Source organism: Ptychodera flava, chromosome 8, assembly GCF_041260155.1.
Source record: "Ptychodera flava strain L36383 chromosome 8, AS_Pfla_20210202, whole genome shotgun sequence".
NCBI classification, from domain to species: Eukaryota; Metazoa; Hemichordata; class Enteropneusta; family Ptychoderidae; genus Ptychodera; species Ptychodera flava.
The window spans coordinates 44245888-44268458 of NC_091935.1; the positions used below are offsets into that span (position 1 = coordinate 44245888).

General features: G+C 37.0%; 2 protein-coding genes across 2 annotated transcripts in view; both read right to left on the minus strand.

The window, feature by feature from the left end:
- LOC139139403 (receptor-type tyrosine-protein phosphatase S-like) lies at positions 1–9683 on the minus strand. The gene is made up of 13 exons (XM_070708312.1): positions 9356–9683; positions 8457–8527; positions 6762–7013; positions 6245–6471; positions 5936–6005; positions 4773–4879; positions 3584–3779; positions 2787–2916; positions 1867–2118; positions 1565–1610; positions 1077–1188; positions 377–483; positions 1–142 (listed from the first exon to the last, which is right to left on the minus strand). Exons 3-11 carry the CDS (start codon positions 6898–6900, stop codon positions 1147–1149), a joined length of 1209 nt encoding a protein of 402 aa, XP_070564413.1. The 5' UTR covers positions 6901–7013; positions 8457–8527; positions 9356–9683; the 3' UTR covers positions 1–142; positions 377–483; positions 1077–1146.
- The window catches only part of LOC139138113 (uncharacterized), a 23171-nt gene continuing 10056 nt past the window's right edge, over positions 9457–22571 (minus strand). The window contains exons 12-21 of the mRNA XM_070706336.1: positions 14486–14555; positions 13758–13864; positions 13389–13584; positions 12946–13075; positions 11992–12241; positions 11676–11721; positions 11312–11440; positions 10507–10662; positions 10040–10315; positions 9457–9683 (exon numbers count right to left, since the gene is read on the minus strand). Coding sequence (XP_070562437.1) covers positions 9457–9683; positions 10040–10315; positions 10507–10662; positions 11312–11440; positions 11676–11721; positions 11992–12241; positions 12946–13075; positions 13389–13584; positions 13758–13864; positions 14486–14555 — 1587 coding nt within the window. The remainder of the gene's footprint in view (positions 9684–10039; positions 10316–10506; positions 10663–11311; positions 11441–11675; positions 11722–11991; positions 12242–12945; positions 13076–13388; positions 13585–13757; positions 13865–14485; positions 14556–22571) is intronic.

Here is a 22571-nt window from a genome sequence, read left to right on the forward strand (position 1 = left end):
CTGAATACTGTCTTCCCGTTGTTAACTCCGTCTTTTCGACCTTACTCCACCGAGGAACTGTAAACATGACTGGCAGTTCCAAAGAGACTGTCCGCACTGCTGCCAGGGTATGCTGGCGTCAGCTCTAAGTTTGTAGTGTTTGCTGCAACGATAAATGTTGATGATTATGCACAAGATTCGCGTATACCCTAAACAAATTGAAAAGAACGAATACAAGAAAACTGATTGATTTGGCTTCTCATATTTCAATGACGTCTCAGTGTTCAGGGAAACTGTCACAACCTCATAAGTTTCTTTCAATTCGTTATGATTATGTTCTCAATCGCGATAACTTTACATGCATGTTAACCTTAGAAATCTTCAAGATAAGTCCTACCTTGATCTGTTGAAGTAAGATCAGCCGTACTCTGGTTACTCGGTGTTGAATTCTGAATCTCCAATTCGACGTGGCTAAAGCTTTTCTTGGTATCTTTAGATCGCATCCTGTTTCAATAAAATTTAACGGTTTCTCTAAATCATGGACTCAGTGTCATGTTGTTCCTTAATAATCAAGCATCCTAACTATTGTTCTACGGAAATTCTGAGGAGATTTTATTTTCACAGTCTATGTTGACGCTGTTTACTGGTGAACATCAATTTTCGGTTACGATGACAACCAAGATGCACAATGCTAAGTTTTAGATGCTAAATTTGACGTCTTTGCATTAAATTTGTTTCTAACGTATGCGTTATGCAATGCTTCGCACTGTAGTGCAATTCAATATGTTGTAATTACAGGCTAGGGTTTTTCATTCGACTGTGAGAACCAACTGGTCTTTACTGACACATCATAAAAAGACACTTGAATATTTAATAGTTGGATATCATACACTGTTAGATATCATATACTGTTGGATATCATACACTGTTGGATATCATATACTGTTGGATATCATACACTGTTGGATATCATATAGTGTTGGATATCATATACTGTTGGATATCATATACTGTTGGATATCATACACTGTTGGATATCATATACTGTTGGATATCATACACTGTTGGATATCATACAGGCGTAGTTTATGACTCACCATTTCAAGTACAGATAAATAACAAATAGAATCCCTATCAGTAGAATGATAATCAACACAATGATGAGTATTATACGGGTTGAACTTGGCTGACCAGTAGATTCGTGATGTCCTGTCAATAGAAATTAGTGAGAATCTGATAACTTTAAATATTTTAACGAAACCATCGAGCACGGAATTCTTGTGAAGTCTGCGATCCATCGAAGTGAAAAAACGAATAACAATTGGTCATTTGTCCTTCAAAAATGCCGATTAAATCGACTGTAAATATCATATTTTTTAAATAAGTGGTGAAATTTGACGTAATTGCGTATTAACCACCTTTATTATTATAGCTTGAAAGTTTTCTATTTATCCGTATATTGTTTCGTTCAGCCTGTCAATGCTCTATAGCAAGTAGTACTTTTGGAGATTCATAGCCCGCTATAAGGTAAAAGTGTTGAACTCTATCGAGTATTTACATAGAGATGGATAAAAAGGTATATTACCGGTGAATGACACTGATGTATCTGCACTGAAGTAATACTCATAGTCCTGAAAATAAAGTTGAATAAATATCAAATCATATCAAAAGTCTGTAGGTCAATGCATTCTGGGAATATTTCACTGAAATGCCTATATACGCAGGTAGTCGGTTGAAAGTAACGTTTAACTATGCAAAAATTATATTTTGTTTTTGTTTGCTCGACAAAATACAAATGTGTAAATATATGTTTTCTAAACCACTTGAAGTTGACATTCAGTATTCACTTTCAGGATAAACAGATAGACCTAAGGTTTATAAACTCACCCCGGTAATATTACTTCCAAGTCCATAAAAGATATGATACTTCTTTCCGGGTAACAGGGGAACGTTGTTAAAGCCTCCATATACCGACCATCGCCCACAACAAAGCTGCTTGGCAAATCTTTCAATAGCAGAGACGCCGTGATATAGTACGTTAAACCACTGGTACGGTATCTGCCAAGTCTTTCAAAGTCTATTTTTCGAAGTTTCTCTTCGGCGGAGTTCTCTCCATAGGCCACTATTATGATGTAATCTCTGAAATATTCAATATTTCCATTTCATCAGACACAATTACATTATTGTAATCGTGGGCACATTCAATCTTATTGTGCTGGATGGGATATTTTACAATAAAAATGTGAAAAGTTCAAAACTGCGATACATCGAATATGTAAATGAACCATTATTATTAGGACAAGGCTAAAATCAAGGTGATCCGAATACATCTCCTCGGCGGCAACTGCCAGCGAGTATTAGAATGCACAAAAGTACATGAACAAATTAAAAGGACAAAAACAAGCATCCAATCAAATTTAAATTACTTGTTTACTGAATGTTTAATGACAATTACTCACATAAGATGGATACGGTCATCAATCAACCAAGGCTGTAATATGTGTGTTCAATTGCCATTTTAAGATTACAGAAATTTTTGCTCGCTGGGTTAATTAATATTCTTTTTATTAACACCGCTGATTTCGGTTTGTCATTGTTCTTGGGAAAAAATCACTGGGAATGGTGTCACCTGAGCCTACTTCCTACCCTTGTCATAATTTCAATCATTTAAAATAGTCTATACCCTGCAGTTGAAAAATACGATTACTCGATCAAATGTGCTCGTTGAAGTATTGTAAAACTTCAGCTTTTCATTATTCGTTTTCGTTGCTGCACAGCTTAGTTTTATTTATATCCACTATACTCACATGAGTGTTGTTTCTTTTGAAATCCTTGTATCATATGAGAGTCCTGGCAATTTGACTGTTGTTCTTGTGTCAGAATGTTCAACATTATGTTTCACCATGTCAGCTAACGGTAACTGTTTCAGTATATCATCTGCAAGATAAGGAAGCAGTCATTACGATGAAAATATATCAAAGTGATACCAAGTGTCTGAACAGAGCAATATTCTTTGTGGATGTCACATATTAAATACGGTGAGGTGTTGTAATTACAGGCAATTGTATGGAGAAAGAACGACAAATGAGAACGTAATTTGAACAGAAACATATTTGAGATGAAAATTAGCATGAAATGATGCGACAACGACGCAAGACTTCTATGACCAAAGTAGACTATATCAATTGTCAGTTTACGTAAAGTAATTCCTTCACGTCATAACTTCCTAGAGGCTTTTCGGATCTAATGAATCCCGAATTCGCAACATTGAAATCCTAGATTATATGCTAGGCCAAGCTACAATCAAACAGTGAAATAGAAGGTATTTTTACTGTAATAAAATGCGACCGTAGATAAGCTACTGCAAGGATGATTTTGTTCAAGCATATTACAGATGCAACAAGACTCAGGTATTTATAGTAAGAACCCAATCAATTTTGTATTCTAATCATCCATGCGAAACGGAGGCAAAGTATTCAATAGTAATCTCTAACATTTAAGTGTAAAAGTCTAAGTGTGGAAGGTTGTCAATCCAAACATTTCTCTGATTTCATCCACTGGATAAATATACGTCCTCTATTGAATTAAATACAGTGATACATACCTGCAAATGAAGTTCTAGCTTTGAGTGTCCTGGGTTTGCCGAACCCCTTTGAAGTACTGGCATTCACTTGGATTCCATAAGTTGTTCCAGGCATTAGCTCATCAAGTGTGTATGTATAGCGATTTCCTTCCAGTAAGACAGAGCGTGCTTTTAATAATTTATGTCTGAAAATCGATTCCATCGGGTAATACATCACCTGGAAAAATGTTCACATTTGCATTCATTAAAACACGTTTTCTGAACATACAAAACACCGCCATACAAGCTGTGTTTTTAAATCTATATGAAAAATATCAAAGAAAAAGTAATTAGCACTTTCTATTTTAAGACGTCAACTTCCCTAAATTATTATTAGCGGTATGATGTCACTTCAGAAGCTTTTGTCTAGTAAAGGAAATTAAAAATTTGATACCAAGATTGTTATGAAATTATAAATTTGATACCAAAATAAATCAATTTCAAATGCGTTAAGACAATTCTTTTCAGATAAGCGCAACTGTGACTCAATTTCCCCATGTATGACTATATCGAAAGATACAATTGAAAAAAAAACTTAATGTCAATACATAACAAGGTACACAAAATCATTTTGGTCTACGATAATGTTTTTGAACTAATCGACATAACTTGTCTAGATTGAGGTAGAATGCGCCTAGGAGAAAGATATTCCGAGTGTAAAACTTTAACAAACCCTCGCTAGTCTATCTATCACTCTTTGGATTTCGTTTTAAAGATTATGGAGTATTATGTTCCAGTTTTGTCAAGACCAATAAATTTTGTGACGTCATTCCCTAGATTACTACTGATAATGTATCCGATTACCTAGCACAGTAGCCCCAGAACTTTTTACTTTAAAAATACGAGGCGAAGCCGAGTACATTATATCATGCAAAGTTTGCTTTCGTCCATTATGTCCCGGAAGGGAGTAAATTATTGCTTAAATAAAAGCTTCCTGTTTTTTTGAAAATCGAAAAATTTAGTTTTCCCAAAGAGTTTTCATAGGAATAGCAAATATTTTGAATTTCAGGGGTCGATAAATGTTGGGTCAGTACTAAATTTTGCACGGTGACGCCTGATTGTTATTCTGGATTTCGCCAGAGAATAGTTGAACTTTTCTTTACGGAAAGTTTGGGTAAAAGTTTATGTTTTTCAATTCGAGGCGCGTTCTGCCTTAAAAGATAACACTCACCCCATATTGCTGAATATCACCACTGTAGACTACAGGTTCTGTCCAAAAGACGCTGATTTTATTTTCATGGACTTCTGAAACCCCAATAGTACCAGGTAACCCAGGAACTATATTCAGAAATATAAAGTATATCGTATTAGGTTACGTTCAGAAGCAATGGGGAGAGGTGAGAGAAATTGAGAGGACTTGCTTTTATGGGGGTGGGAGTTTTATGTCCTGAAAATCGAGATGTTGGAGGGGTATATAAATATGTTGATTCCTTTCAAACAAGGACACAACGTGTTTGTAGGTACTTTTCATACATCGGTGCTCACAGCTAACCAAATTATGGAATTATCTCCCCATTTCAAAACTTTCATTGAAAAACCCACCACAGTACTATGAAATACGGTGATCCCGAAGAATCACCAACTATTAATGGTGATGGTTTATGACAATTTGGTAATTGTGGTAGAAGAAATATGAACAGGTAGACATACTTAAGTACTAAAACTAATGCATGAGATATGTTATTCAGTTTTGTCTTCCTGTGTCGAAATATCATGTCGAAATGCCCGCAAGTGAATTTCAGTGTAGTCTTTACTTCTGTTGTTGATATCACAATGCACTTGACATACATATATTTATACATGTATACACATAAATATAAGTTGATGACTAGGAAGATTTGACAAATGTAACATCTCAGAAATATAATGTTGCTGTTATGCATAAACACAGTGGAGGGACTGTGGTATAAATTACATATTTAAAATAGTGGAGATATCAACTCAGAATCATGGCTGGGCAAATAAGGCATTATTCTCAAATATCTTCTGTATCTACAAAGTCTTACAATTGCTGATCTATAGTATATCGATAAATATACAAATATGATATCATTGACAAATAACATTGGAAATGTTTTGATCTATATAAAGAAGTAAAACTAGAAATTAGTCGATATACAGAACAAAAATACTGGCAATGTTATAAATATTACAGTTACTGCTCTGTTAATGAATCAGAACTGGGAGGAGGGATGGAATTGTGGGGGGGGGGGGGGTTAAGGTTTTGCGTCCAACAAACCAACCATTATTTGTGAATCAGACTTAGTCATGACAATTCCGAGTTTCATTATGCTATGAATCGTAAATTAGAAGAAAAATGTTTTTATCTCTTACTTTGATCAGAAGTGTGTACACTCAGTACATCAGTGAACTCGCCAAGCCCGGCACCAGTCGATGCTTGCACCTGCAACAGAAGGTGAAAACCAAACTGAGCACTGGACCGTTGCTTGCTATGGTATGCATTTTCACAAATATTTCAAACTCTATGTAAGACTTAATTGCCCTGTCATTGTATTCTGTATATAGAGGAATTTGAAAACTTATAGAGGACGAATCTCTCACAGAAATAAAATTACAGACGTTTGTACAGTTGTTTACGTTGTGACTTTCAAATATCACGAACATTTAAGCCAACACACTGACCTGGACTTTGTAATGCGCTTTGTGTGTGAGGTTGAATACCGTAGCTGTGTTGATATCCCCTAGGTTGGCGGTAATTATTAAGGTGTGATTTTGGCTCGGCTTTGCTATTTCCCAATATCGTATTTTGTATTCATTGATGAGACCGTTGCATGGTTCGGGAACCAACCATTGGATCGTCATAGAATCGGCACCTGCACGCACAGTCACGTTCCTTGGTATTGATGGCACTGTAATGTAACGTAAAATGTCACTATACTGATTATTTTCTGAGAGATAAAACACTTAGAGACACAAGAGTGTCAGAACAAAGTAATAATGCGTTTTTTATTCGGACTATGTTTAAATCGATCAAAACAGATAATAATCCTTGCCTTCAAGTTGTATTAATGGTAAAGTTATGATTTTATCATTTAGGAGCTGAGACTGCACTGTAACATTTCTAGTCTGCTGAAAGAAGTTGAGTTGAAGTTTCAAACCTTACATAAACGTTGACATTACGTTTAGAATTTCAACTCACCATCTTCAGCAGTCCACGCCATATATTCCTGACTCCATGGACTCTGTTGGTCCTTGTTACGAAATGAGACCAAAAGTTGATACTTGGTGTATGCAAACAGTCCACTCAAAGCAAGTACACGTACAGAAGTATTGCGCATAACAATTTCGACGTAATCATCCTGTGTATTTGCTTCCTGTATTTCACGAGGAGACTATCAATATACCCCTGTACTCCACTGTAAGTGCATTTGACTTGTGAAGATACAGGCACCTGGAAGAAAGTAATTATAGAGTTACCATATCACGTAAAATACAATCTTCTGTTACCTTAAGTTAGTATGCACCTCTAAAATGAAAGACTTAAAGTTTTCAAGTGCTCAAACAATCCTTAAGGAATATTTCAACCATTTTCTTTCAAATATCAAAAATATAAATTGGGGGGGGGGATCAACGAGCAATTTGGTACTAGAGAAACGTAAACAAACAACCCAACATTTACCGTTATTTAAAATTCAAAATGGCAGCCACCCCTGTGTTAAGTCTACGGGGAAAAATAAAGTTTTCAATTCATGGAAAACTCAGAAGTGAAAAGTTTTCTTACACCAAGACCTTTAAAATGAGCCACAACAAGTGGTAGGTCAGAAAAGAATTGGAAAAGTTTACATCTTTCCCCGAGGGGCATTCTACCTTACACCGGACGCACGAGTAACCGGCACTCTAATTAGGTAATTACCAAGAAACTTAGCTAAGCAGTTTGCTACTTGACTAGGCGTATACCTAAACAAGAGTCTGTTTTATTGTCTGAAGATTGATAAGGAATCCACCAGACTCAGCAGGCAGCTGCTTCACTGAGTTAACTGATATATGTACTGGAACACACCATTTCTTCTGGCAACCAGTTCATTGGAGAGTTTTAAGTTGTAAAAACATTCCGTAAATTTCACAAGTAATGTAGGTGTCACACAATAATCTTCTATGTAAGCCTACGTGCAGTTTGTTCAAATCGTTCGTTTGACGTAAAGGATTCTATCATATCTCATATCTTTCGATATGCCCCGTTGGTGGTGCTTGATAAGTTTAAATTTATACTTTATGTATGGAACTACAACAAAGAGAATAGAATCTGTAAAATTGGAAGACTTTACAACTTCGACTGTTTAATTGATATACCTTTGTCATACCAGTGAATTTTGTGACGTCAAACCTCAGATTATTACTGATAATGTATCCGATTACCCGACATCATGGCTTCAGATGTTTTCTACGTCTACAAATTCACTTGCATTGCCAAAACTATAAAATAATAGCGATAAATTATACACCCTCCCGGCGCATAATAGACTCAAGCAAACTTCGCACGACAAATGTACTCGGCTTCGCCTCGTACATTATGCCGTGCAAAGTTTGCTCTCGCCCATTACGGGCCGGATGGGGATACATTATTGCTTAAATATTGTTCATGTGAAATTTTATTAAAGTGTCACTACAGAACAATGCTAGTAATTTTCAGTTACGCGTGACAAAACTGTAATCTCTTTTCATCAGTATCTGCATTGTGTACCTGAGACGGGATTTAGGATTTGGGATTTGACTGAATTCGCAGAATTCGTAGTTCGTTGTACTTTGTTGTCCACTTAAACTCTGCTTATAATTCTAAATGTAAGCAAATAACGTCAAACTTAGCAACGTAAATGAAAGAACATAATATTTTTACCTCGATTTTTATGTTAATAATCTCTGGAGTTGTTGACTCTGTACTTATAATACTTGGACCTTGATCGGGTACTGAAACAAGAATTAAAAGTGTTAATCTGATGTGGTCACTACCGTGTTGTAAATATAAGGTGAACTACGCATGCGTCCGAAAATGTTAGAAAGTTTTCTTGTACCCTTTATGTTACAGAAAGGTACACTGACAGTGGAAGAAACATGGGCAGAAATCACATGACCACTCCACAAAGTTCAAGGCGAGTTATTAAAGGCCCTTGTCTTGTATAAGAAGTTATGGAACTATATTACACAAATACACACGATATTGGATTTCCTTTATACATATCTTATGTCAAGTATTGTGTAAATAGTTGGCAACTACGTACATTGTTTTCTGTAGCCGTTGCGGCAAGTATCAAATAATTAAATAAATGAAACAGCAGTATCGATATCATGTGGTCGAACGAGGTAAAAGGATTGCATGGCAATTCAAAGTTTAACTGCAGACATGAAGCTACAGAACCATACTCAAGGATGGAAGACTACACTGATGCATAATTGAAGCTGAGTATTTCAGGGACCGGTAAAGTTTTGTGTACATACAGTAAAAATGAAAGCAATCTAGGAATATTCATGTTAATGCAAGTGCGCGAGAAACAGCGATAAGGTTTACTTATCAAAACTCGAGGAGAACATCATCTTCGACCGAAAACTTAAGATTATACCCGATATTTAAAATTATGCAAATAGCCTAAACGTACGTTCAGAACGTTTTCGCTCTATTTAACAAAAAAGCAACATTTTTTTTCTCTGATTCTCGCAGAAACCTCCGCTGGTTGTATATCTGTCTACTTGTAAAGTGAGCACATAGTGCAATTTTTGAACCCTATAATTTCAACTCACCGTCGCAGAGAGTCGTTACTGTCCTATATGATTCCTTGCTACATTCTCCTCTAGGTCCCGGTCTCTTCAAGGTCACCGTGACGTCATAGCGAGTTGACCAATCAAGACCAGTGATGACGAACTGTATGTACTTGTTGATGAATCTGCGACATCGATATTTTCATGTATATCCAATGAACATCTGTGGATAGTTTGTAGTACACTATGTATGCCTGTATCGGTCCATCACCCAGATCATTGGTTGCTGACCATCTTTGCCATCTCACTGTTGCTGTACTTGCATCTACGCTGACATTCGGTAGGTTGCTCGGTGAAAATCTTGGTAGATCTGAAATAAAATGCATTGAGATGTACACACAGATCAAAAGTTGTGATGAAAAAGTCTGAATAATTAAGATAAATGTTTATGGTTTAATAAGGAGGGCTTCGTATTGCTTCACCATATCGGTCAACACCGTTTCTGCTTGCTATCCTCTTCACCATATCAGCCATTGCTCTCCACGTCCATGTCATAACTCCTTGAACGCATTAGTCGATGTAAATACTGGTAAGACTTCACATATGGAGTTTATCGCTCGCAAAAAATCATTTCAAAATGTTTGGTCGCCATAAGACGATGCCTGCAATCTGCTATTTTCGAGTGAAGATTATGGTTATGGTTATAACTGTGCGTGTCCTACATACCGTATAGGTCTACAGCGATGCCATGTGATGGACCGCCCGCTATAGCAAGGGCATACAAGGTGTGAGAGTAAACAGTTATGCTGAAGTTGGCGACAAACACGTATTTCTTACTGATGTACCAATCAGTAAGATTGACATGTGAGTGGACAGACAGATCCAGTAAAATGAGATCTTTAGGTTCTATGACAGGATTTGCAGTGGCTTCACATACAATATACGTCTCTTCCCCAGGATTCACTTTAAGACTGTGCAAAGACCGTATTTTCTTCGATCCGTCTACAGAGAAACCAGGACACAAAACAAAAAATTAAGTAAACGTTTGTACGAAAATACAAAAAAAGAATCAACGAGATCTTTCAAGATATCGAAACAATTGCATCACTGAAAACGAATATCTGGAATATCTTAATTGTACATTCCTCATTTTTATATGCTGGTTAATGTTCATACAACAGAAGTGAACACACCTTGTTGACAGCCATCGGTATCCACGTCTATCCATCCCGGTGCACATTGGCCATTACTGCAGACACTGGTGTTTCGATCACACTCAGAGTTACGGCTACAATGACAATTCTGATCACAAAGCTCACCATAATATCCAGCTTCGCAAAAGTCGGGAACTAAAAAAGAATAATTATGACTCATGTAATGTAAACTTCACCAGCCTTAGACACATGGCGGTCTATTTATTTTTCCAAGGTTACGTCGAAGGATAGTAAGAGTAAACCCGCAAAATGTGAACTTTGGTGACAAAATTCAAACAGTTTTAGAATTACTGTTTATCCTGAACACTTCAACAGTTTCTAGATTTCATTAATGTCTTTATTTCCTCTCAATATTCACAGGACAGTATATGATTGTGGCTGTGATTCCACTCAGTGTCTTTCGTCACTGGGCCGCAATGGACATTGATGTGCATGCTTAGCCAATCGGTTATAAGGCATTAAGTCAGCCGACTTTCGCCCACTTTTCAACTTATTGAAGTTGTTCTGCTCACGTTTTAGACTATTCTCCGCGGTTACTTATGTTCCAGTGTTTTTTATATCACTTAAGTTTTATATTCGGAGAGAGTACTAGTTACGTCACAATGCACAAAACTTGACTTAACTTCAAAATTACACTCAGTAACAACCTTTCATTACATATTTGACTTATTCGGGATTTGTGTCTCCGTAATTATAGATATTTGAAGTAAAACGTCTGCAATGGTCATTCATCCGCAATAAAAGAAGACCATTTACACGGAGTATCATGCACTTTCTTACTTACTATGGCATTTTGAGCCGCTCCATTCCTGTTCACATAAGCCCATATTGCATTTTCCTGTTTCTATGTTGCACCCGACTGCGCAATGACACGTCTTGTTACATATCGGTCCATACTTTCCAATGGCACAGTCTAGATGTACAGATTCGAAGAATATACCGTGATTAAACTTGTAATGAAAATTGGCATATATAAGAATTAAAATATTTATTGCCAGTGATGGTTGTGATTTCAAAATAAAGATATCAATTCGTTTCTCACTTCGAAAATGGCGAAGAAGACGATCTGCTACAAAAATTAAGTGTGTTTGTTTTTATTTTGCATACATTATGTTGGAATAACGTTGTTGATATGATAAAATACGCACCTTTGATTGACAGGAGGGGATTTTCAGGCATGTAGAAGACATAACTCTGCAATGACACGAAACTAAAAGTTAATGCGGTGAAGAACCGAATGCGTCTTGGAAGTCGACATTGCAGCTGTTTGTAAAATATTTGATATCTGCTCCGTTTCGGCCTTAATTAATGAAAACACTACTTTAAAATGTTTCACTCAGAGCTCAGTTAGTTTTCCATTGACAATAATGTGAAACATATTCTCAGGAATTTGGAAAATCGCTACATAGATAATGCCTAGATTCACAGTTGGTACATTACCGTATTATAAGACAATTTTCTTACCCCTGTGATATTACTACGCAGCCCATAGTAGATGTAATATTGTATTCCGAAATCGAGCGGTGAATTGTTGAACCCACCATACAGACCATTATCACCAAGGACAAACGTCGATGGTATTTTTGCCAAAGCAAACGATGCCGCTACATAGTAAGACGCGTTGACTGTCTCGTTGTGATACAACATCTTTGCGTTGAATGTTTTCTTCGGTATTGCTGCGTTTTCACCACGATCAACGACCACGATATAGTCACTAAATGAAATGAAAGGCGCATAAGTGTGTAAGGGAGATCGTAAGAAATAATTTAGGTTACCTACGTCACGCAACATTGAAGGTATTGTCACAGGTATTGAAGAATTGAAAAACTGAAGCATTTCAAAACGTCAATAGCATTTATGTGATAAGTGTTGTGACCGACAAAACGATCGAGTCACCATGGCTTTGAAGTTTGCTGCGTTCCCTTCATTTCGTCACGACCCGATTGCATTTCCAACGATGACCCTATTGACATAGATATCAACAATTTTGTGATATTGTTTTAGTTATACTCTTACGACTGATAACGTTCATATTTGAATTACAGATGTAAATGGATCTCCGTCTCATAATACTTGACATCAACAGGGCAGACATCCCTGGACTTTTATCACCCAGACGTTTAACCTTTTCACCACAGTGGTTTGGCCAAAACTAATTGTTATATCAATGATGATTGTGGACCTGTTTACAGGGCAGTGAGTGTGCACAGGTTAAAACCTATCAGTTGGGACTGAGGTTAACCAAAGCGTTGGGTTATGGGTAAGCGTCCGATGATGAATTTTTCTTGGGTAACTGAGCTAGAACTCATAAGGCAAACGTTTAGAGAATTCTATCAATTCCAAATATTAAAATCGCTGCTACATGATCATCGACAATAAAGTATATGGTTTATAATCTTAGAATATTTCTATTCATACATGAACTTCGTATCTTGAGACAGCGTTGTATCCTTTGCAAGTTGAGGCAGTTTGATAGTTGCTGTGTTCCTGGTTCGTTCGGTATAATTCATCATCTCGGCTGTCACTGGCAGTATCGTAGAAAGGTTTACTGTGTTGTAAGATGAAAACAATGATAAAAATAGCAATTATTTTCTATTATGGATGCAACATACACTATAGCATATATCTAAATGTTTTGAAGATTCTTTTCATTTGTTTCAAATTCTTTTCAGCGGATATGGCAAGAAGATAATTTAGAAAGAAGTGGCTATGATCTCAAAATGACACGATTTGTAAAAAAGTAATCTGTATTCCGCTTAATTAATTTGAGTCGTAGGAAGAAGGAGACAACAGAGAACTCATCCAAAAACATTGCTTTTCTGCATGTAAATCATTGAGAAAAATCTTGCTGAACTTATTACCTGACAACGTTGTTCCACTCACAATGGTTTTCTTGTCTCCAAATCCTTTTGCAGTACTAGCATTGACTTTGATTTCATACCGTGTACCAGCGGCTAGATTTTCCAATGTATATACGTGGTTGTTCCCATCCAATGTGAATGACATTGACGTGTTTGCGAATGTCTTGAAGACTGACTCAATGGAATGGTATGACACCTGAAAGAAATGAATCATGGCAGACATGTTTGATAACACGGAAAAAGACATAGTATTCAAGAAATATTTCTTTTTTGAACAGTTAATGAGATTAAAAAGTGGTGTAATGTAGATCTGATCATCATGATCTATATGCAATTTCTAATTTAATATCTTGGAAGAACATAACTTACTCCGTAATTCTGAATATCACCGGCGAATGTGATCGGCTCTGTCCATGTTATAGTGATACTATTATCGTTGATTTCTTGAACTTCAAGACTGCCAGGCGGGCCGGGCACTTTTAAGAAAAAAATATAAACCGTGAATGCCCTGTGTGTACAAGACGTCGCACATATTCTACAATTTTAAGATTTCAACAAGCACCATAGGGTATTCAGTAGTCATTAATGATAACAAAGAAATATGAAGAATATGAAAATTATTGTTGTTGATGCTGTTATTATTATTTTCATCATTATCATCATCATCATCATCATCATAATGAAGCACCATTGGCAATTTTGAATTCCTACCAAAGTTTACCAGCCTAGCGAAAAGTACTCTATCTACATACACTGATGGAGTATTTTCGCTAGGCTGGCAAACTTTGGTAGGAATTCAAAATTGCCAATAGTGCTTCATTATGATGATGATGATGATAATGATGAAAATAATAATAACAGCATCAACAACAATAATTTTCATATTTTCCATATTTCTTTATTATCATTAATGACTACTGAATACCCTATGCAAGCACATTGCGATGTGACTCTTAGGTCAGTGAAATCCAAACATTTCTGACAGTACTAGGGTCTTCAGGATGCTTTGAAAGAAATTCAATGCAACTGAAGTTTTTAATAATTCCCCCCTCTATCGATAAATGTAACATTGACATAATATCGGAAAAAATACTTACGTATGTCTGTTGTTTGGATGACTAAAGCTTGGCTTGGAGGGCCAAGGCCAGCGGTCGTAGATGCCTGAATCTGTCAAGTCAATACCGAACAAATGCGTTCAGATAAAACATAAGGACATCTACAATGATTCATTGCTACACACTGCATGAAAACGCAGTAATACAGATAAATTCACATTAATGAGTTGACTATATTATTGAATAATACACGTGAATTTACATGAATCCACATGAATACAGGCTTGCTGAATACAAACAATGGATTCTTGACTGTATTCATCCGTATATGCACTCTTCAGATAAAATACAGGCAATAATCCATGCAAATACAGTAAGTATTATTGGCTTTTCATGCAGTGACAGTATTTTACAATCGATTTCTTTATAACCTAACGTCTTTACTGCAGTATTGGCTTTATCGTACAGGTATCTTAAGTCAATTATCTTTTTAAAATAAACAAAATTAGGCCTCTGTGTCTGTCAATATAACGCGCCACATGTTCATTCTATGAATTACCAGGACAAAGTCGCGTGACACACAAAACAGATATTGTTGGTTGCTCTCGAATTTCCTACCACAGGGCACTGCCACTGGCTCTGAAAAGCTGATGTCAAGGGATACTAATTTCTTGAACCGGTGACATCTCCCTTGAAAACTGAAAAGTGAAATATTCAGCCACGTGAGCATGAACAGCTTTCTTTCCACGAGGAAACAAACAAACAAACAAACAAACAATAACGAACTAATATTCTGCATCAGTGCGAGAACTTGAAGTGCTCATAATAATAAAGATTCGTGTGTGGCAAAGGATGTCAATTGGATGTCTTCGCTTATATTGTTTTGTTAAATTGGCACATTTTCCGCAAACGCGGAGAAAGAGTCTGGCCAAGTTTGCAATATATATTTGTTGTTGTGGTTCGAACAAGAATACCAAAGCCCGTTACAGCATGAAAGTGTCATGTAGTAAGATATGCCTTGCCCGGTCATTAGGGTTTCAAGTTCCTTCGTCGTTGGAATTAGAGGTTATAAACGGCAAGCTAGGGTATTTGGTTGCGGATATAAGACCTCTGGGGTGAAAATTAGCATATTTGGCGGGAATAATCACCGAGCGAAGCGAGGTGATTATTTCACCCAAATATGCTAATTTTCACCCCAGAGGTCTTATATCCGCAACCAAATACCCGAGCGCACCGTTTATAACCTCATTATAATATGTTGAAGTTAAAAACAAGTGGACAATTTCGTTATTTAGGGCCGAAGTTGGAACGACAGTTCAGGAGCGCCCAGCCTCATACAAACTCTAAAAAAGAACGTTTGAGAACGCGCGCGCGTGCACAGTTGCATTCATAAACTACGGTTACGCAACCCATCGATATCGCGATTAGACATCGAACTTGAAGAATTTTTTCTTAAAAAAAAACGCTCATAAAACTTTAAAAAAAATTGTGGTGTTGTTACACAGACTCCGCTGCTTACAGAAACTCTTCATATTTTGGTTCGTCAAGCTGCACTAGCCTAAAATTTAACGATCAAAAACAATCTGAAGCCATAGACTTGTTCGACATTACGACGCGTTGAACTCCAAGTTGGCGTTCGAAATTTGCGCGAGCTCAAAAATGTGACGCGGCGCGCAGGTCTTCTTGTTGAGAATATAAACCCCGGCTCCAGCCAATCAGATTGCCGGATTGCAGCCAAGCATATTATAATGCTAAATATCACTCATTTTGTCAGAGGATAATCGCTCATCGTGGTCCGATCTACCGCCCCTTAAAAGCTGCGTGCTGTGCAGACGACACTCCACTCAAGACCATAAGATCGGGTACTTTCAAGATTAATGTCGCAGGCTATAACAAAATATCCCTGACGTCACTTTTTACAATCCAGTATACTCTTAGCCTTATCAATTTTCTCGTCGCGTGACTTATTCCAGCCATTCGGGACAATGAGAATATGACATTTTTATGAAACAAAATAATTCACCATCACTATGCCATTCACTATGCCAAGCACAACCTGAACTAGCTGAGAGATTATTAAATGCACATGACATTCAGAAACAGTCAATATGACAAGAAATATATTTTTAAAACTTCAGATGAACTCACTATAGGAAAGAATTGCTAGCCTTGAGCGAGAAAGTGACGCTTCTTTTCGCGATTGGTGAGAATCTCGAGTTATTCTCACTGCTATCGGTGAGACATTTTGAATTCTCATTGGTGAGCAGTGAGAAATGCACTCCTTGGTGAGAATCAAGGATGGTAACAAATTCTCACCAGTGAGACTGGAAATTTTCAACAAGCCTAGTCAGAATGGCAATTTTACTGATGAGAATCAATCAGACTCACCGTTCATTGGTGAGAATCGACTAGACTCTTTAAAAACCGGGAATGAAATGTTGAATCTTGTTATGTTATCGCGTTGTTATTCCATTAAAGTTCTTATCATGTTATAGACCAGCTTTATCAAACATTCTACCGTTCGCACGGCGTGACAGCGTGGCGTGACAGCGATATCGTAATATCGACAAGTGTTGACATAGCAACTCTCATAATAAACAAACAAAAGGGCCTCCTATGTAAACAATGGTGACACTGTTGTTACCAAAATGTTCCCTCATATCTAGGCTTTCAGAAAATGTACAACTAACGGGGGTTCTGAGTTTATTAACCACGACAGAATTGTTAGATTGAAAAGGTTAATTTCTTGTTTTGGAACCTTAAAGTGCGAATTGCATTCAATGGGCTACCGGAGACAGGTATGAAAAGGGTAAACATTTTTCGTACCAAAGAATGTGGATTGCAATGGCCGTCAGCGGGCCGTTGACGAAAGCTTTACCCAAATAAGGATTGACAATTTGTCGTACCTCAGATCCGTGAAATTGAATGACTCTGAGCGGGCAGCTTGCGATAAGTGCCCGATAAACAGCTGACTATCTTCCGTACCTAAAGTGCTGAAATTTCAATTATAATAAACGGGCCGAGGCCGACAAGTATGCCGCTGCATTACTACCAACCTCTCGTCAAAAAGACAAAAATATACAAATTTTATTCTGCTTCTATACTTGCCGCAGATGGTAATATCTATACCTGCCAAACATCAATTTATATTGATTTTCTTTTTTAATCGAAATTTGCCTTTCAATAAGGAATAAGTCAGCAAAAAATAAATGGCCGAAAAACCTATCGATGTATGTGGTCGAGTATCGGGAATTAGGCGACGAATGAGCTTGATAAAGGTTTGGCATACCAACCCCCTAAATTGCCGAGGACTAGAAAGTCGGGCGGCGGGAATTGGCGACAGATGTATTTGGTAAGGGACTGGACGTAAATTAGCAGGGGGGAGGGCCGGGGGGATTTCGTAAGAGAGTGACCAAAAATTTATGACCCTCCCCCAAAGCAAGGCTGAAAAATTTATGACCCTCCCCCAAAGCAAGGCTGAAAAATTTGTGACCCTCCCCCAGTTTCAAAAAAATAGAATATCACAAATTGATCGAATCTTCAACGATCAAAAATTGAGGTAGGGATTTACAACACAGGGCAATATAGATGGATACCAGCAAGGGATGTCTGCAAATTTTTTATTTGCTTCTGCTTGTGACAAGAACAAGTCTAGATATGGATGTCAGCCTTACATATGCTAAGAATACTTTCAATGACATGGTGTCAGTCCCATTTGACCAGCATGGGTAAAACTAATCTTGTAGAAAAAATCTCGATAATTCTATGCTACAGATTTTTCAGTACTTTTAATAAAAAGGGAAACCCCTGATTTCTCTGCCTACACAATATGCATTTTGATTGTTATGATAATGGTTTAATATACTGTTTAACTCTTACACCACCATGGTTTGGCCCAATCCCATTGTTATCAATGGTGAGTGTGGACCTGTTTACAGGGAATTGGGGGTGGACAGGTTAACTTAGTAAACCAATCACCAGATAAAGGAGTACTTGTATTCTTGTTTCCAGTGTGGTATGGGTGGATTGTTCTCGGGAACACAATAGGATAAACTCTATGATTAAATTAATTCATCGTTTGATTTTCTGCACAAGTTTGATGAAATGCTCTATTTTCCACTTTGTCAGCACACTTGTAAATGTGGAACAAACCACAAAAAACAGTTTAAGACTTCACTGGACACAAAAATGACACCACTGCTCCAAAGTGTCATCAAGCTAGGCTGACAAACTGAATCAATACAGAGCATATCATGCTAAAATACAGCAGCTAATACTGAAAAATTCTTAAATCTTATGAATTTATATAACTCTGACCTGCAAAGTAAACAACAAAACCAACATCTTGTCCATGCACCATTGTTTCAAATTACAGTGACTGACAGGCAAAACTAACAAAACAGCAACATGGAATTTAGCCATTTTCATTGGCCATTAAAGGGACAAAGTCACTCATTTTTGACAAAATTTTGGTCATTTTAATTTCCGTTGAATATATATGCTTTTCTGCTGCTCACTGAAATGGGTTTTATTGCAATCCCTGGTTGTCACAGCTCAACTCATATGCATGCATGGATATAACATGTGGTCACTTAATAATTTGATTTAAGGTATGTACCAAAAATTTTCACAGTAAATTTCACATGTTAATGTGCCTTATAAAAAGTGAGAATTTAATTGCAATAACCAGAGAGTGAGCATATTACAGTGAGAATAATCTATCAAAAGAAATTTAAATGGCAAAATAATGTCAATAATGAGCAACTTTGTCCCTTTAACTTGGTACACATCTAGTAGAGATTCTTTTCATTCAAGCCGAGTGTCAAGCAGCAAGACCATTGCACTGTTGAAGTATTAAAATAGTGGCAATGAATATTTTTATAATTGGTGCATTGACAAGATAGTACTGTAAAATGTTGACAAAAATAGCTTTGTCCAAAGTATCATAATATTAGCCATTTCTGAACAGGGATGTAAGATTATACCACAATTTGAACTCACAAATATTTCCAATATGAAAGTGCAGTCCTCTGCTGAGTGTTGAATCATGTACCGGTATGTTGTACACAATAGAGGTAGACACCAAGCATAGCATTATGTGAAAGAGTTAAAGTCTTGGTACTAGATGACCACTGAACAAGACTGGCGGTCCGCTTGTTTCAAAGCTATTTAAAAACTTTCTTCTGGGTCTATTTCCCATCATACTTGACCCTCTGCACTTGACCTGCAAGCTTTGTACGTACATGTATTCTGGAAAATGACAGTAATTTCAACGTCATTTTAAGTCAGAGATTCGTCATGTAAGTCATTAATTTCTCTCAATTATTTCTGTCCGTTCTTCCTGACTGTCAAAATTGATTGAGGTCTAAGTATTGAAAGTACTTAATTTAATGATGATTTTCACAAATATGTTTCACTTACAACTTGACTAAATTGTCACTACTTCCAAGTGTGACTGTGAACATCATTCTAAAAATATTCAAATACCTTCAAAGCATACAAGTTTGTTTACAAGTTTCGCGCCGTACCAAGAAGTTCTCTGGACGTACACTGTACATTTTAGCCTATCATTTTCAGGAAATAAAGGTCTGTATGTTTAAATGATTGACTTATTGGCTTATGAAAAATATATTAAGGATCAGAAGGATGTCAATATTGCAATTCACAAGTCTCGGTGTTGTTTTCCCAAGCAGGAGCGTATCAGTATCACCGTGGACCTAGCTCTGCATGGCAGGGCTGCATTGTGTTACCATGTACCAGCGCGCGTTATCAGGCCTCCTACCACAGGCCGTATAACGCTGGTAACACACAGCCCTGCCATGCAAAGCTAGGAGCTACCACACTCTTTTGGTAGTACCGTGGTATCATATATTGCTTTATGTAGCTGCAGTTCCGAAACTGAAGGGTTTGCCTTTTAGGGTTTGATCAAATTGATGTCCTAGTCCTACCTAAACAGCAGTCCAAATATTGAGGTACAACGGCAATATTGCCCTACGCTAGGAGGATATGTGTACCACCGTCGCTACGCAAAGACTACTTACCCCAAAGAGCTTTCTCTCTACCGGGTGCATAGGCGTTTGCGTTGCGACAGTGGTTGTACCTGTGTGATGAGTATGCCGTTGTTGGAGGCAATCAAAGCAGCAGCCAATAGTTGAATACTCTTACCATTCTCGTAGGGCTTAGACTGCTACACCAAGTCAATGGCATATATCATGTAAAGTAGGCAGTATAAAATATGTGCCCTTTCACTTTGGCTTTGAACTACAGATGTGGAATGTTATGATTCAACAGACTGTCCAATAATTCCAATAATGAATGGCCAAATTGGCTCATAATGGACTAGAGCACACTTATACTCCATTAAGAGTGATTGTGATAAGTAATGCTCTTCAAATGTTTTCTTTTATATTAAGTGCCTGCCATTTTTTTAAGAAATTATAATTTAATATTTATCAAAATATCAGTGAAATTCATAATTTTGGAATGTATCACATTGACAATTGAGGGAATACTGGAAATACAATGTGACACTGATCTCCATAACAATGATATATGGTCATGTACAATGTATTGAGCAGTTCAATCTCTACATGGGGAGGAAATATGGGAAAGTACAATGTATGTTTAAATTAAAATGTGTTCCTGGTACAGATATAGAACTACATGTGTGCATGACCCCATTGTTCACTGGATTTTATAATATCCCTGATAGACCTGTGTAGTCAGAGAACTGAAAATACCTGTACATGTGCTCATTGCACTCATATCAAATCCAGTTTTATAACATGTACTATGTGTTCCAGTAGACAATGAGAAATTTTGGTCATGTTGCCCTGTTTGTGGAGAAAGGTCAACAGAAAGGCTATGCCTATTCAAACAATAATTTAAGCAAACAATTCAAAGTATGGTCATAGATTGAATGCTATAGTGTGAAATTATGGTGTTTTAACATTGACAATATTTTGTCAATTTTTGTGCCGCGTTTCTTTGCATTTTAAACATATCACAGAAAGCAGCCTAGATTATAGAGGATAGACTGATCCTGATTTGACACAGAAGTGGCAAACACTATTTCATGACCAATCAAGTCTCCATATTCTGAAATGACATTTGGATATCACCATATTTAATCAAGCTCAATCTGAATACGTGATCAACATGGCTGATTCACTGTATAAATTACCCACATTAAATTTCAACAAATGTCATATATCCTGCCTTCACAACACAAATGAACACTATCCATTCCAAAGATAGTACCCACGAGGTAAAGCCAATATAAACTTGAAAAATGCCACAAGTAGCCATACCAATTAGATGACTGTACCGAAATATTTAAGTATACTAAAATCACTTTCCTGGAATCAAAATTATTAATTATCACACCAAAACTTACTCTTAATTTTAAACAATAGTATCTCTAAAAACTAAAATTCATGTACCTATAAAGTGACTGATGCAAGGTGGAGCTTGGCCTTAAACTTTAAAGGGAAGTGGCTTATGAAAGAGAGGGAACTTTTGTTGATCAACAAAAAGTGGAATGAGAAATAATATTGTCAAATAGTTATAGGTTCAAGATTGACTACATCAGTGGAACAATGCAAGATATTGTGGTAATATCCAGCAGTGTTTTTGTTAAGGGCGGTACCTAAGTAAATGTTACCAGGGTTCCCAAGTCATTTTACCAGGGTTAGCCTTGGTATATCAGTGCAGTCATACCAGCGGACAACAGAAATTTTACCAGGGTTGCCAATGTTCCCCAATCTTAGCAAAAAACACTGTCCAATGTTTATTAACGAAACACACTACATGTACACTGGGCAGCCAGAGTGCCACAGGTTAGCTGAGGAACAATAGATTGGATTTGCTACAAACTTAATGGCGATAAGAATAGCAACAAGAGAGACAATCCTATTTAAGATAATGGTGGGGAAGAGATACACAGAGAGTTGGGAATGAGCACTTAATAGAAAGTAAGAGGCAGTGTGCGAGTGATGTCATGTGAGCATAATTGTCAATACAAACAATTTTGCTTTCTACCTTTAGTGCACCGACAACAAGCCCAAAAATTTGTGACCCTCCCCCTTAGAGGAGCTCAAAAAATTGTGACCCTCCCCCAAACAGAGGC